This window comes from Aulonocara stuartgranti, assembly GCF_965226115.1.
Source record: "Aulonocara stuartgranti genome assembly, chromosome: 10".
In the NCBI taxonomy this organism is placed as follows: domain Eukaryota; kingdom Metazoa; phylum Chordata; class Actinopteri; order Cichliformes; family Cichlidae; genus Aulonocara; species Aulonocara stuartgranti.
This window is the reverse complement of record NC_138946.1, coordinates 14,324,339-14,340,983: the sequence shown is the minus strand read 5'-3', so window position 1 is coordinate 14,340,983 and position 16,645 is coordinate 14,324,339. Positions and strand designations below refer to the sequence as shown.

Below are 16,645 nucleotides of genomic sequence, written 5' to 3'. Positions count from 1 at the left end.
ATTACCCTGTCATACTACACCGCCTACATATGATGGTAAATAAACTGATGCCACAAAGCGTGCGAATCCAAAAATGCGTACAGCATTGTCCGCTTCCTATTTGTATGCATTTGTCGTCATGTTGGAATATACTCATTACCCTTGTATACTTAAGGCAGAAACCAAACCTGGACTCTGTTTCTGCTTCCCTTGCCTTGGAGTGTTTGACTTATTTGTCCTTAGGCAATAGCGCAAGTGCACATATTATACTGAAGCGGATATGAGAAAATGGTGGATACAATCTGGCCTGTATCCCCATGTTGATATTTGTTTTGAGGGAGAGAGAGTTAGTGCATTGGGTGTGTTCTGCCACAGTGTTGTTTCTGTTGTAGTCAGCTCAAATGCTGGTAAGAAATTTGGCTACAGCTGGGAAGTTTGGCTGTTTTACCAGCCAAGTGTGCCAGATACCCAACCACGCTCTTCAAGCCGATCAGATAGTAGATATTGAATTTTGGTGAACAACTCCAGACACCGGACGGTAGATTAATGAGGAAAAAGAGAAAAAGTGTGTTGCCCTCCTAGTCAACCCTTGAAGTGTAGTTCACTTGGATAGGTGTGTTTCTTCTGAGCCTTTTAGCATGGTAACACAAAGGACAATGAACATTTCTTAGTCTTTTCTGACACTGCCTGCAGTTTGCCGTTAGGCTTTGAATTGGTTGCTGGTTTAACAACAGAGATCTTTGCATAGCTGCTGCTGAAGAAACAACATAGTAAATTTAAAGAGTGACTGATAATGCAGCCTTAGTGACATGATGGGTAATTCTCTGCCCATTATCAGTCAGGCCCAGGGCAGAGCTGACTATGTAGTGTTGTTGTCAGGATGTTTTCTCTGTTTTGTCTGAAACGGTGAACTTGTTTCTGTGTCATGCTTTATTTCAGTTATTTAACACTTTTCTCTTCCGTTTTTCTCGAGGCAGAAGTTTTCTGACCAACATTCGAACTGTTGCTACACCTGAACTGTATGAGTTTACTGCTTACTTTGCTTATAGTTTTTAAATTTGGATTTAGAGTTTTCCACATTTCATCTGAACTGTCCGCCGATTAGGTTTAAAAAGAAACAGGCCACATTGTTTCACACTGATGCTTTTGTTATTTTAACACTGCGTTGCTGACATGGTTTGGAAGTCTGATCTGTCAATCATCCTGTCAGGTTCAATTGCTTTGAAGTGGATGTTTTTACAGCGTTAAACCTGAACACATCAGGTGTGTTCTGGCATTGTTATTTTAGAAGCATGACAGTTAGTAGTTAGGCAGCCATTCCTTCTCCTGTCTTTTTTTTTTTTTTTTTTTTTTGTAATAATCTATTTTATGTTTTTACATATTTACACAAAATGCTAACGGTTGATTTTCTTTGAGTGCCGCTCTACAAATTAGTTGGAGATTGTTTCTCATTTAAAAAATCCCTTAAATAATCAAGTAGTCGATGGACTAGATACCAAACTGAAAGTAGGACATGCATATTCAGTCGTGACCAAGTTTTGAGAGAATAAACATGACTAAACTTTTTAGTCATAGGGTACAGCCTATGAACAACAACTTCTAGCTAGAACAATTGCTGCCTTTGTCAAGTATGAGATCTCTGACACATGCATGAGGAATATAAAAGGTTTTTTAAGGCATTTCTACTTTTGAAGTTGGTATTTGTTAGAGAATGGCTTGGAAAATGGTGAAGGAGGAGGAAGGAAGCAATGAGACATTGAAAAGCGAGATGCGAATAATAATTATTTCATATTTAACTTTTGGTTCTTTCAGAGGAAGGGAAACCCAAAGAGTTGATCACTTTCTTTAGAAGTTGTTGACAAAGACTGCATAGTTTGTCTGGCTGAGGTGGAGTCTGCACTGAAACCTTATCAGCATGCCACTTGGAGTGTGTGTGTGTGTTTGTTTATGGGTACATGTTTTTAGTGTGAGAATATTTTGTATATACACATCGTATGGGTGTGTGCGTGTTAACACGTATTTGTGTGTGCATACAATTATATCCAGTGTGGCTGGCTGATATGCCAAGGATGCCCTTGTTGTAGGTGACAAAGCTTTTGCCCAGGAATTTGCTTGGCTCATGCTCCATTTGACTGCTTGTTTTTCTCTTGACTTTCATTATGTTGCCTCATTGAACGAGTCTGTTTATTGCTTGTGTTTACTTTGCAAGTTGCACAGCAGGAAAAGCACACAAAAACATGCAAGAAAAGAAATTAGGGTTGAATTAAACACATAGTAATTAAGCACATAACAGCATCTTATAAGATGAGAGAAATCAACTGCTGAGAGCAAAAGCTAGATTTAATAAAAGAAAAGAACAACATTTAATTCTTCTTCCCATTGGTAGATACACACCTACAGATAATTTTTAAGCTACTTTGGGATGAGTCCTTCTGGACCCACACAATAAAGCTGAACACAACGTGAGCCAAGAAAATGCTATAACTTTTTTTATTTCTCATTTCTTACTTTTAAAACGATTTAAACCAATACTAAGTCTATGTGTACCTGTACAGTCTCTCACATTGAGAGAAACAAAGCTTTCTGTCAAGTCTTTTCTTTGAAACAAGCTCAAGTGAGGTGAGAAGAAACAGGAAAGCATGTGACTGTTCCCCTTTTTTAACTCTTTTTGGTCAAAAGTCTTTAAGTATTGCGGGAAGTTTTCACCATTGTGTAAATTTTCTAAGTTAAGAGTGAACATGTCTGTCTTGTGGCAAGACAGTCTTTGGCAAGCTTAGATATTAACCAAGTCATTGTCGCATTAATAAGGCAATTTCTTCATTGCTCCGCTTTAACAATTAACACCATTGGTTACCACATTTCTTTTTATAGTTGTGTTAACTGCATGTCTTTGAAGCAGGCTAAAAATGTGACACAGTGTTTCTTTTTTCTCTCCTCTGTTTAGGAGCGCACCAGGTCATTTGACAGCTTCAACATGAACACTCTGGAGAGCTCCCTGATTGACATCATGAGAGCTGAGCAGGACAGTCTGAAAGGTAAAGATGCCAGTTGTCAATCAAGATCATGAAACACTAAGCAGACCAGTAGCATTTTTTTTTCTTCCTTTTTTCTGTTTTTAATTTGACATTGCGTTAACAGCAGAGCTGTTTTTTCATAGAAGGCCACAGGCCTAGACACTGGTTGGTGAATGTCTGACAACCACCAGTCGCTAGCAAAAAGTGAGTCTCCAGCATAAAGGTTTCGCCTTTTGAAATGTGTTGGTTGCGGCAATATGTTTCAATCTGTTTGTGACCAACGAGGAGGTTTTTGGTGCGACAGATGTCTCCCAGCATCAGCCTACAACTTCCAGCAACCATACATTTTTCCCTATTCTATAGGCAGGGAATTTTCTTTTTTTACTATGGATTCGGTACAGGAAATGAGTGTATATGCTGAAAGTGTATGCTTCCCATTTAGCATGTCTGTATTTTTAGAAAACCTGTGATGCGCTGGAGGTAGTTGTATGGACCTTTATCTTTAGATGCATCATATTTTCCCACAGATGGCACACATACTATGATACTGATCTTGTCATTATTTGTCCAGTAAATGGCTGGTGTGCAATAGTTATTCAGTGCATGTCAACTGATCTTGCTGAAAATGAGTTTCACAATATAACATGCAAACACTTTGCAGTACACTCTTTATTTTGCATTTGGCAGTTTTCCTCATATAAGGTGTGCAATACAAGAGGGAAAAAAATGTTAATGTGCAAGCAGGCTTTACCTTTAAACACTTGTCTTTGTTATGGATTGTAGCTTATTTGGCCGCACAAAGGAACAACAGCTCACACACAATAATTTATCAGTTAACGCCTCAGTTTTTAGCAGAGAGGTTTCACCTCCTCCACAGGTCAGCCATGTAGAGGCTTTGTCTTCTTTTTGTGCTATCATCGGCGATATTATGAAAGGCCACAGTGTGTAGCAGTCAGCTCACACCTCTGTCTTCCTTTTCTTTCTTTCTTCTTCCCACTCATCATAAAAAACACAAACCAAGACAAACAAAAACAAAATTCTCCTTGTGGCTTCTATTCTTCTTCTTTACATTTTCTGTCATATCCATATATGCGATTATTCTGGGTGCGACAAATGCAGCTGGGTGAGACTATGTTGCATTCTGGCTTATGCCAGAGCTGACGGCAGTGGATTTCACAAGCAGCTCTAGGCAAGGCAAGGCAAATTTATTTGTATAGCACAATTCAACAACAAGGTGATTCAAAGTGCTTTACAGAGACATTAGAAACAAAAACAAATAAAAAGCATGATTTAAAATTGATTAAAACAAGCAAACAAACTAACTAACTAAACACACACATTTCACACCTGTACGCGCGATCTGAACCCTTATCGTAAGGGGAGCTACCAGTCCTTCTGTGGACGAGCTACTTTCTATTTTAAATTCCCTGAATTTAAAATGGCATTGCTTGAAACTGTGTCTAATAGTCTGTTTTTGCTTGGAAGCCATATCAGGCTGTACAGAGCAGGTCAGGAGGAGACAAAACCACACATGTAAATGACAGAGAATCTGGTCATTTATCAAAATAAAAGACTAAACCTTTTGAAATGCTCTCAGTGTGATTCGAAGCATGCATAAAACTGCATCAGAGAGGTGCCTTTCCTGTGCAGCTGTTAATATTCTACTTGCTGTGTTACATATGGTATTCCCTGATGGCAGATGTTTTCCACGTCAGTTAGCGTTTTCTTATGCAAGTTGATTCCCATGGACCTGTATAGCAATAGTTGACTGACCTGCTTTTCCACTGTTATATAACACAATAAGGAGTTAATGAATTTAATATTTACAAAACACAGACGCCCAGCCATAGCCATCGTTGCTGCACATATTTGTGGTGTCCACAAGTTGCAGTTTTCAAAAGCACTTTTACCCACTATTGTTTTGAATCTGATGGTTTTTATATTGACAGATGACTGCACGATCAGCATAAAGTGAGCCTTTAGGAAGAGGGGTCCATTTAAGTGAGCTTGTTTCATAGAAACGGTGATGAACTGAGGGGCAATGCAAAAAGAACCATAAGATAAATACTGTCAGTTGTTTTAAATGTAATTCTCATCATCATTTTTATACTATTTTATTATTGTTTTTGCTATTTGTGCTAATTTTATTATTTTAAATGTCATTTTAATAATCATCTTATTTATTTATTTTTTAAATTAATTTATTTTATATTATTTTTTTATTTATTTTTTAACATGTTCAATGTATCGTTTCTGGCATGTCAAGTGTACAGCACTTTGTGTTCAACTGGGGGCTGATCTGAAAGTGCTATATAAATAAATTACTTGCTTGCTTCAATCAAAGCTACTTCCGTGGCATCCCAGATTTAAAAACACAAAGTGTACAAACTGAACTGAAGGATAGCTGAGCATGGTGCAATAGGTATAACCTCTTTCTCATGAATTTTAAGAAGCAGATGCAGAGAGATTCATGAGGGCTTAGGCTTTATTTAAATGGGAATTATGAGAGATGGGAGAGCCCTCGCTGAACTGAACTGACACTGTCGTTGTTTTCTAATGATCGCTGCTGCTAAGCTTTTCATGCAAAATAGTGTTGTGAAATAGTTTTGGTCCAAAATGTGTGAAGAAGTTGCATGCTAATTTTTTAACATGTTGGTGTAGACGTTGCCAAGAACAATGATACTTTTTAACATACAGTATTGGTCTTAGCATTAAAAGGAAACATTTATTTGATAGCAAACAGTGCTGCTGACCGGTTATCATAACCCAGAAATTGAATATTAAATTAATTCTACAGGAGTCTAATGATCATTGTTTTAAAGGGTGACGCTCACAGAAATAATCTGACTACAGAAAAGTTAGTCAGTGGCCAATAGTGAGTGTTGGCTAAGAGGATAGAGCTGAAGTTCTTAGTAATGATCATTGTTTGAAAGGAAGCACATTTGATTTCTCAAGGCTTTAGGCTAAGTGTAAAAGGTAACTAACTATACAGTTAAAGTTGACTGTTATATTTGATAGTAGTTTAATAGGACAGAGGACTTAGATAATGATTATGTTGTTTTTGTTAGGTTGTACAAGTTTTAAGTCAAGGACCAGAAATTGATAGGAGTCTTCTTATGAGGTAAAAATGTGGTATAAAAAATCTCTAAATGGGAGCGATGTCGTGCGTAATATATGCATAGCTTTATGTTCCATAAAAACGCTTACTATACACATCAGTTTATTAGCAGAATAAATACAAAATAAAAGTTTTAAATAAATTTTTAAGTATGGGATGCTACAGTAAGATCACTTCTTTAAACCTCGGACCTATCGGGCTCAGTGGCGGTATAATGTTGTGCTGTCAAATCTTAGTAAATGTTTCTTCAGTATTAGCAGAAGAAAACTAGAAGTCTGCCTCATTAAACATGTTTTGGTGCTTTAGCTCCACTGATGGATCCAAGAAAACACAGGAAGAGAAGTCAAAATTCTCTTCTAAAAAACACAAAGCTTCTGCTTTACATAACTTCATCACAATTTCAAAATACTGCATAGTCTGGTTTGCAGAAGTGATTTTTAAGCCCAACTTCCTATAAATATGATAGAATATGATATGTATACATCCTATAATACATGTAAAGTAGATGTTCTCTGCTTCGTTGATGCTAATATTAGCTCAGTGGTAGGGATGGGTACCCGTGTCCGGTGCCATGATGGTACCCGTGTCCGGTGCCATGATGGTACCCGTGTCCGGTGCCATGATGGCACCGGTTCTGACATAAACGGTAGTAACCAGACCGAAAAGCAGCGCACATTTCGGTGCTTTATTTCGGTGCTTTTTTTTCCTGAGCTGTGATACACTTCTAGCCAATCATTTTACGTTTCCCAGGATAGTAGGCGGGTCCAGGTACGTACGTTCTTTTAGAGCTACAGATTAAAATGCCCAAGGCGAAGCGGTCAAAAGTCTGGCTGTACTTCACAGCAAAATATGCAAACTCAGCAGCCTGCAACAAGTGCTTTAAGCTGATACTGTGATACTGTCAAAGGAGGTAACACCTCAAATCCGATGAAACACCTGGCGACGCATAGCGTTTTTTTTTAAAAGCCCAGAAATGCGCCGTATGATAGCTTGCTGCGAGACCTCACACCGAGCGCATCTACTGTGCGTGGGTTGCCTGTTATCTGACCCGGAGTTAGCAATATCCCCCAAAAACCCCGAAGAGGAGAGTCCTGGCCCCTAGCCCTGCCAGTGTATCAGAAATGATGAGGATGATGATGCAGCAGCAGCCGTTCTTCTCTGCGTGAGTAGCTTAATGTTCGTGTGTAATTTACGTTGAGTAGGCTAACCATGTTATTACATTAATGCAGGTAAGGTGAACTAGCAAACATCATCATAGCTACATGCAGCTGTCTTCTTGTTTGATGGCAGATACTCCCTTCACCCTGGCCAAAAAGGCTAAAATGACCAAAGAAAAAGTGGAAAACAGTTAAACATGAGAGGTTTTGGATAAAGTTTGTGTTTTTTTTCCATTGATTAAGCACTGCTTCCAGCCAAGAGTGATACCATATATGCCCCATAGCTGCAGAAAAGGCTAACATTGTTATCTTTTTACAAAAAACCAGCTGAACATGAGAGGTTTTTGGACCAATTTTGTGTTCTCCATTCTTTAAGCACCGGTTTGAGCACCGTTTGAGCACCGGCACAGTTTCAAAAGTACTGATTTGGCACCGGTATCGGATAAAACCTAAACGATACCCATCCCTACTCAGTGGCATTCTCAGAACCTTTTTCTGTGTGGTCAGGTATGTTTACATTTTTCCGTTGTCTGCAAAGCTTGTCTGAAGAAAGATGACAAAAAGTAAATAATTTTAGACAATAATTTGATGCATAACAAATATTATATTATAATTACAGCGACTCTTCTCCGGGCCAGTTTTTGCTCTTTCTCTCCGTCACATGCATACATGCATCTACATAACAAACTGTGGCAGAATTCATACACAAGCACATTTAGATGCACATAAGCAGGGCAGCAATTTCTCATTCCGGCTTAACATATTGAACAAAGTGAGAGCAATGAAGCAAGGGAGCGGGCGAGACAAAATGTCTACAGTACAAGGAGCTTTGAATCCCTTCCAGCATTGTCCTGACTGACAGAAAGGATCCCTCTGTTCACCCGCCCCATGCATGCACACACACACACGCCGCCCCCCCCCCCCCCCCCCCCCCCCCCCCCCCGGTTGTGTGCTCTGCATGCATGTGCTTTAACTGTTACAGTACTGTACTCACATGTAGCCAGGAGCATGCAAATCAGGTTCACAGAGCGGGCATGCACAGTCCTGCAGACACACAGGGATATGGTGCCTACTCGTGTGATCCTCGGAGACCATTATAGCCCTTTAAAATTCAGAATAGCAGGTGGTGCTCAGATGGACTTTTACCTTAGTGTCATCACATCACTAAGGTCTGAATTGTAGTCCAGAGGATTTTAGTTTGGTTTGGTTGCCACCTTTGAGCTTATTTTGATTAAACTGAACTCATTTTATTGCATTTTTATTCAGATAATGATGATGGGTGCGCTACACAGTCGAATATTATCATCGAGCGAGTTTCTCTGCTCTGTGAGTCGGGGTTCTGTTTTTTTCTGTTCCCCCCCCCCCATAGTTCTAGGCAAACTATGGGGGGAGGAGCCAACACATTTCCATGTGACCAAGGCGTTGGAATGCACCAATCACAGGGCACTCATTACCCACTCAACAATGGTCGTACTATTTGAGCTCTTTCATGTCATTATCCCTCTGCAGCAAGTGGGCCTTGCATAACTTCGAAGCTTGTTTGGAATCATAACATGTTTGTGTAGGCGCGGGTGTGTGCATATGCAAGAGGGTCTTGGCAAATGGCTAAAATCTATAGCATGAGGCTTGGAGAATAACGAGGTGATAAGAGGGAAAGAGATAGTTGATGTCCCATAGATGTAGGAGAAACATGCAGCGAGCGGTAACAAAGGTTGTGGTCATAGCTGTCCCAGCTAAAGTCTGCTCTGGATTAACACTTTAAAAAAACTTATAACAAAGTAAAGTCACCAACTGTTCCTATATTATGCGCAGAATAGATCAAATAGTGCCCCTCGGCAATTTAATTAGTGCACTGCTGTAATTGTCAAGAGGATTATTATGGTAACAGCCCTTTTCCAAATACAAAGTACTGATTGATAGTGTTAGTGGTGCTGTCTTGCCTCACATTGTTTTTAGCTGGCTGTAGCTGGTGTGGAGGGCAGACATCGCATTAGTGACAGCCATTTTATTACTATATCTTTCATATTCTTAATAAAATACAGATTTTTCTTTCAACTGGTCAGTGAAAATATAATAATAGCTTTATAGGAAGGTTTATATGATATAACAAAAGATTTTTTTGTTGTGTTTCCCTATGTAGGTCGTCTTGGTTTTCCTCACCCAGGAGGGGACAACCCTCTTCCCCTCAATGGTACGTATGGTAACCTAAACACTCAAGAGTCTGCTAAAATGACAAACTGGGCAATAACAAACTAATTAAAAAATTAAATCATAAAATGCTGATATCTCTGATAAATTTATTTATTGCAAGCTGGCATTCATTTTATTTATTTATTTTTTTTAAAAAAGGGCCTTTATCGCTTAAAAACGCCCAATAAGTTAAAATGGACAAGTGGACAGTAGATCGACGTGAAGAAGAGTCAGATGTTTCAGATGGTTTTTTTGGAGACGTAACAAGGTGGGCTTCATCAGTCTGAGGAAATGGCAGTAATCTCTCATTCAGACATGGGATGCTTTTCCATTAACGTCCCTCATAGCTTCCCAGCCAGTGCCATGATGGAGGGAGAGAGTGATGGCATGCCTGTATTGTATCGACTCTAGCGAAGCGTAACTGCACTTGAAGGTTTAGTTGTTTGCCGCTGTTGTTGCTAAGAGCGGTGTTTCTGTCTGTGTACTGTTCATTGCAGCAGCTGCTCCTGCCCCTTGCATGCAGGATCAGAAAGTAGGCGATCTCCCTGATAGACTGAGAGAAGCAGGAATACATATTTTATGATTGGAAAATGAGTTAGTTAGACACAAGACACTTGTGCAGTTGTAATCTTGAGTGTGTAACCATTAGTGTGACTGGTTTCAGTTAAAAACTTGTTGGTAAGAGTGCCATTGTGACTCTTAGAGGAAGTAGCCACGATATTTATGCAGACACAAAGGTAGGGTGTTTAGATGCCGTCAGATTCTTGGAGAAGAGTGCACATCTTAAAGGAGGGAGGTAGGCTAAATATAGCAGGTGGAGATGCAGATCTTTCTGTTCGTCTTACCTGAAGTTAAATACAAGCACATCCCCACATGCCTGCTTGAAATTAAACTAACAAGCATATATTTTTGTGCCCTTTCTCCTAGCTTGAAACTAATGTGGGGCTCTTCCCTTTCTACCTGTTACTGTTGAGATTGCTTAGTCCCCAAAGCCAAGCGGTAAAGAATGGATTGAGAAATGTGGACAAGTGGAGGGAGCGAAATGGTGTTTTTTCACCACTCTTTAATAAGTGGATAGAAAGCAGCAATGAAAGGGAAACTGCCTTTGGTTTGAATAATTTGCTAAATACCAGAAATAGTTTGATAGGTAGTTACACTAAAGATGAACCTCTTTGCTGTTCTCATGCTTCTTAAGGAGGCTCTTTCATCTTATGTTTGTTTTGCTTTTAAATGCATTCTTTAATCCTGGTGCTTCTCAAAAATAAGATATGGAGCTCGAAATTAGAATTGGCTTTATACTTTATTTCTTTCCTCAGCGGGTAGGAAAAAACCAAACCATTCATGTCCACATGATATGTGGAATTTAGTGGCTTCTACTTTGCCCTTGTACGCTACAGTTTCCTTTATTGTCCTTTTAGCTTTTTGCTTCTGGGCTTGGGGCTAAGATGTAAAACATGAAAGGCCAGCAGTTTCTTCAAAAGATTGCCGAGTCACATGGCAAGATCACATGATCAGGAGCTGTCATCAAGCCCCGAGACAGATGGTGCCAGCGGATAGGCAGCAGATAGAGGATGCACACTAGCCAAACCCTCCCTTCCATCCCTCTACCCCCACCTCATAAGAACACAAAGATTGCATTCCTATCTCCTGTTCTTTCACCCTTTCATTTTCTTTGACCATTTTTTCTTTTTCTCCTGTTCACGCACTTCTTATAGCTCTGTGTGCTTCCTTTTAGTCTGCTTTCTTGACTCTCTTGGGCTCTATTGCTAGCCTTTGTAGCCCCCCCCCGGTTGATGTCCATCTGGGTTGGAAAATCCACTGAGGGAGGCCAGGATTGTTGCTCATGCGCTCTTCTCCATGTTGCTCTTTTACATGGGTTGAGGCCTGGTTCACTCCAGTGTGCACATTTGAACATTTGTCACTTTAGCTCAAGGCCAGTATAGTCCCCCCCCCCCCCCCCCCCCGCAATGATGTCAGCATCAGAGAAACCACTGCCCTGGGAAAAGTTTGAATAATGACACACTGGATACATTTTCTTTCTGTTAATTAGGCTAGATTGAAACTGCTGTTGTCAGGGGTAGTGCTGCTTGACCTTCAGTGATGCATTTGATGTCTTGGAGAGTTCAGATTTAGTCACTAAATTACTGAGGTCATGCTTATAGTAGAGGTCTCAATTTTATTTATTTTTTAAATAAATAAACGTCTTTTACACTTATTGAGCCTAAGGCAATATTTATCTATTTGCAGCATTACATTCCTGGAAAACATTCTAGTGCAAACTAACATTTTCTTCAGCTCAATGAAGAAAAAAAGGTTGTAAATTGACTTTTATTATGAAAGAGTCACACAGGAAGTGCAGTGCATTTATCAGTGAACTTGTATCTTAATGCCATTATTCACTGTGATGTTTTTTTTTTTTAATTTTATTTTGGATAACAGATGGGTTTGAAATATTGCAGGGAGTAATGAAACAAGCAGGAGCAGCCACTGTGAACCATTAGATAAAGAGCTGCAGGCAAAAGGCTGTAACTTCCCTGCTGTTTGCAGGTTCATGCTGTGTGGAGCACACATGCAGGTCAAATATGACCTACAGTTTTAAAGCACATTTGCTGTTAGCTATAGGTCTTGCTAAATTAGACCTGAAATCCAGTTTAAGGTTCAGCCCTGGGATCAAGTCTTCGTCATCGTCTTTCCGTTTGCATAATTATGCAGACTTGCTTAATTTTGGTACTTTGCAGTCAAGCTAGGTGAACTGGATAATTCACACGGCTGTTTGGCTGGCATTGAACATATAATTATATCTGGCACTTAACTTCACACAAAGCTGCAGTTGTTCCGAAACTGGTTTCTATTCATGCTTTTATTATTTTCTTTTTCCTCCTTCCTCCTCTTTCATTTTCTTCCCCTCTTTTAATTGAAGGCTTCATTTGATTTTTGATAGATGTTCCTGATGTGCTTCACTTTCAAGTTTCAATTTTTCTGCCATTTCTGTCAATATTCCTATTCAGAGCATCCATACATGTAGCGTAACACTTCATGTTATCCTTCAGTTTCTTTGTTAAAGGTTATCCCAGGGCTTGTATTGAATTACAGAAATGTTTTGCTGTTGAACTGAGATGTCCTTTTTTAGCTGTGCGCCTTTAGATTGTCTCCTTTATCCCCTTCTCATAATGAGTCAGCATTTTATTTTGAAAGTGCTATATTAATAGCGAGGTGACCTTTACAGCGTGTCTATATAAAGTGTCCTTTATAAAAAATACAGCAAGTTTAAAATGATTGTCTGCAACCTTTCAAAATGCACAGTTCCACAATTAAAAAACACAAAACAAAAACCTGCTTGATAGTCGGTGTGCTGACAAAACCACAGGGTGTTTATGATTCATCGGTGATTAATAAAATCAAGGGCCCGCAGGCTGAAAGTGGATCGTCTCTCCATTGTCGTGCACCACCTGGCACTTTTATTGGTATTATGTGTATTATGGGACTTTTGTGAACATCCTCTTCTTTGATTTGTCCTTATTCCACATGCAGCCAGGAATTATAGCAGGAGACGAGGTAAAATGCAATCACAAATACATCATGTCTCGTTTTCAGCATATTTTCCCGCCCTATAAGCCTCAGTGTTTAACTAATCTTGTAATGTTAAGCAGTGTTATGATTTTATTGACTGTGGTCTGCTTGTTTGTTGTTACATTAACGGGCACGTGCATTTAGTTTTGGAATGGCCCTGTGCTTTTTTAAAACTTGTTTTCTTTTTTTTTTTTTTATACGTGCAGTGATGTGACGAGTTTGTCTGCATGATTGTCTTTAGTGTCGAGCCTTGTTACTCGTCGTCAAGTGATCTTGTGCATCTTTTATCCTCAAGTTTTTGTTTCTCTCATTATGCTTCACTCTGCTCGCTTTTCTCCATCTTTGCTTGCATATTGCAAGATTAACTCAGACAATACAAGACGGTGTCACACTTAGCTACAAGTTAATGAGGCAGGGAGACGCGCAAAGTGTAATTCCTGATTTACACTCATTGCAAGAGGAGCCCGACACATGGCGAGGCACACACACTGTCAGTTAAGGCTAACGTCCTTGCATAAATCTTCATAAATCTTCATAAAGCAGCTCAGGGCAGGTTGTATAGGAGCAGGGATAGAGCAGGGAGAGCTTAACCTTTACCACACACAGTGCACTCTGAAAGTGTTTATACTTTCTCACTGATGGGACTAATGTGTGCGCGATAACCTTTATGTTCACAGGCAGCACAGTTCCATGTGTGATTCATGGAAGCTAATTAGGAATAAAGAACAACACATCAAGGACATTTAATTCGGTCAGACTGTGATGTGGTCCTTTCAGGCTCTAATATCTCCATTCTGCGTGCACATGTTTAACTGATTCTCTTCCAATTTGAATCAAATAGTTATATTTTAGTAAGTAAGATAAAAAGGTTAATGGTTTGTTTACTGTTGTTAGATCAAGAAAATTAAAGTAGTAGGAATTGAGGTCAGATAGACAAAGGGATGAAATTAAAGTGCTCATTTACGGCCATCTTTATTGTAGTGCCATTACCATGATTTACTGTTTTCTTTAAAAAAACAAAACAAATGTCTAGTTTTCTCTTCAAAAGATAAATCTTTTCCACCTTCTTCTTCTTTCTCAGGCCACTCTTCTCTCTTCCCCATAGAGGATGGTTTCCCTGATGATGAACGTGGAGACCAGGGTCTCGCAGGCCTAGGTTCCCCACACTGCTTTCCGCACCAGAACGGAGAGCGCGTGGAACGCTACTCGCGCAAGGTCTTTGTTGGAGGACTGCCCCCAGATATAGATGAAGGTGCAGTAGTAACATGATTAATATCAAAAGGATTGAATTCCTGGGTTACTTTTAGCCTTTTATGTAATCAAACTTAGAACAAGGGAACTTGAGGGAAAATGTAAAAAGTTAAAAATAAATAAATAAAGCAATCATGCCTGAAACACACAGGGCTTCTTACAGTACACCCCCCTGTAATTTACTGTGAAATCTGAGCAGGGCCTCTGCTCTAAATCTCCCCTGGTGTTTTCTTTGAAAAAGCTATGGGCTGACGATGAGGATGCATTATTATTATTTTTTCATTTCAGATGAGATAACAGCCAGTTTCAGACGCTTTGGACACCTGTTTGTGGACTGGCCTCACAAAGCTGAGAGCAAATCCTATTTTCCTCCCAAAGGTATCTTAAATTCCTTAAATTCACAGCTTGTTCACACTATGCTGTTTTTTTTTTTGTTTGTTTGTTTTTTTTGGCAACTGACTTCAGTATTCCTGGGTAAAGCAATGAGTGATAATCTGCTACAATCGATATCTATACATCTGAGCAATCTGGTTTTGTCTTCAGGCTGTTATCTGAAGCATTTGTCATCTCTGCTCAGATTGTTTGTATGTTTGTAAAAGCTTATGCCTTCCTGCTGTGCGAGCAGAGTGTCGTGATCAGACATGCTTTCACAGTAATCAGCAAACTAAATTCCAGCACAATCCTCTGTCAGTACTCTGCGGCCCCAGCAGCGAGAATAACCCTCTTGTGTTCTGTGCAGGCTATGCCTTCCTGCTGTTCCAGGACGAGAGCTCAGTGCAGGCTTTGATCGATGCCTGCATCGAGGAGGATGGCAAGCTGTACCTCTGCGTGTCCAGCCCCACCATCAAAGACAAGCCGGTCAGTGGGAACACACACACACACACACACACACACACACACACACACACACACACACACACACACACACACACACACACCAATATGCTTAAATCTATTGGTAGTCCCTTAGTAGACTAGAGCTAAAAAAAACCAAAACCCACTTGTTGGTTTTGTGTGTGACAGGTCCAGATCCGCCCATGGAACCTGAATGACAGCGACTTTGTGATGGATGGATCTCAACCTCTTGACCCAAGGAAAACCATCTTTGTGGGAGGAGTTCCTCGCCCACTCCGTGCAGGTATCCTTCTTTTTTATGCTGGTATTTTTCCGCCAGCTGAATGAACAACAAATGAGTGTTTATAATACAAACATCTGAGGAGTATTCTGTGCATATGCTTTACATCTCAAGTGTTTTTTTGTCAAAAGCCTTTTAAAGGTTCTTATTTCCCTTCCCTTTGATTCAGTAGTCTAAATATTTTTATAGCATAAATGACCAAATGAGAACAATAAGTAGTAGTCTTCTCTTACTTCCTTTTCTTTCCCAACTGTTGAAATATCAGCCGTAAGCAAAATGCTTCCTTCTGTGAGACAAAATGTGATCAGCTTGTGCTTATAAAATTAGACCCGCTACAGGGTGAGGCTAAAGAGACACTGACCTACACTGGTTATTTCAGGAAGTAGTCTCTATGACACACTGTGCAGTGTTAAAAAAAATAAATATTTTTTTTCCCTTGATAATAATGTCACGTGTACTGTGTGTTCAAGTTTATGCCACCTTTGTGTAACTGTGTCTTAAACCACTGTGCTGCCGTTTTAGAAAGGAACAAAGACATTAGGCCCAGCAGTGCATTAAATATTTTATGACCGTGTGTAATAACTGGGTTTAGATTTGCATTTTAAGAAAATCCACATATTAAAAAGGACGTTCAGACTTTTTAATGTCGTAATAAGTAAAGCTGAAATGTAAACTTGCAGGGATTTTTTTCCACAAACTGCATGCTTGTTAAAAAAACTGAAAAACAGTCATAAGGACGGTCAGTAAATTCAGGGCACTGCTTTCATATTTACCCCGTGAAACTCTGCAGGACTTTAATCCGTCCACGTTAATGGTTTAAACTCTCAGATGAACAGTTCTCATAAAGTATGTGTTTGTGTTTTCTGGTTACACTGGCATGAGTTTATGTGAACCTCTGTATCCACACAGGTAATTGCTGGATTTCTGTGTCCTGCAATCTTTGTGTCGGTGTGCTGTCTCCATCTGTGCATCAAACTTGTTTTTGTGAATGTTTTGTTGATCTGCTTGTGTGCGTCTTCCTCACCCTCCCTCTTTGCAGTGGAGTTGGCCATGATAATGGACCGCCTGTACGGTGGAGTTTGCTACGCTGGCATCGACACAGACCCCGAGCTGAAGTACCCCAAGGGAGCGGGGCGGGTCGCCTTCTCTAATCAGCAGAGCTACATTGCTGCTATCAGTGCTCGCTTTGTACAGCTGCAGCATGGAGAAATCGATAAACGGGTGAGTGGAA

The 16,645-nt window shown here is 39.9% G+C and overlaps 1 protein-coding gene across 8 annotated transcripts in view; it reads left to right on the top strand.

Annotated features, from left to right (window-relative positions):
• Positions 1-16,645, top strand: part of cpeb4b (cytoplasmic polyadenylation element binding protein 4b) — a 38,072-nt gene that overhangs the window by 13,526 nt on the left and 7,901 nt on the right. For 2 of the 8 annotated variants that reach the window (XM_082549447.1, XM_082549451.1), the window contains 8 exons: positions 2,924-3,014; positions 9,409-9,459; positions 12,990-13,013; positions 14,110-14,280; positions 14,568-14,657; positions 15,019-15,137; positions 15,303-15,417; positions 16,454-16,635. In XM_082549447.1, coding sequence (XP_082405573.1) covers positions 2,924-3,014; positions 9,409-9,459; positions 12,990-13,013; positions 14,110-14,280; positions 14,568-14,657; positions 15,019-15,137; positions 15,303-15,417; positions 16,454-16,635 — 843 coding nt within the window. The remainder of the gene's footprint in view (positions 1-2,923; positions 3,015-9,408; positions 9,460-12,989; positions 13,014-14,109; positions 14,281-14,567; positions 14,658-15,018; positions 15,138-15,302; positions 15,418-16,453; positions 16,636-16,645) is intronic. The other 6 variants (XM_082549448.1, XM_082549453.1, XM_082549452.1 and 3 more) reach the window with 4 other exon arrangements.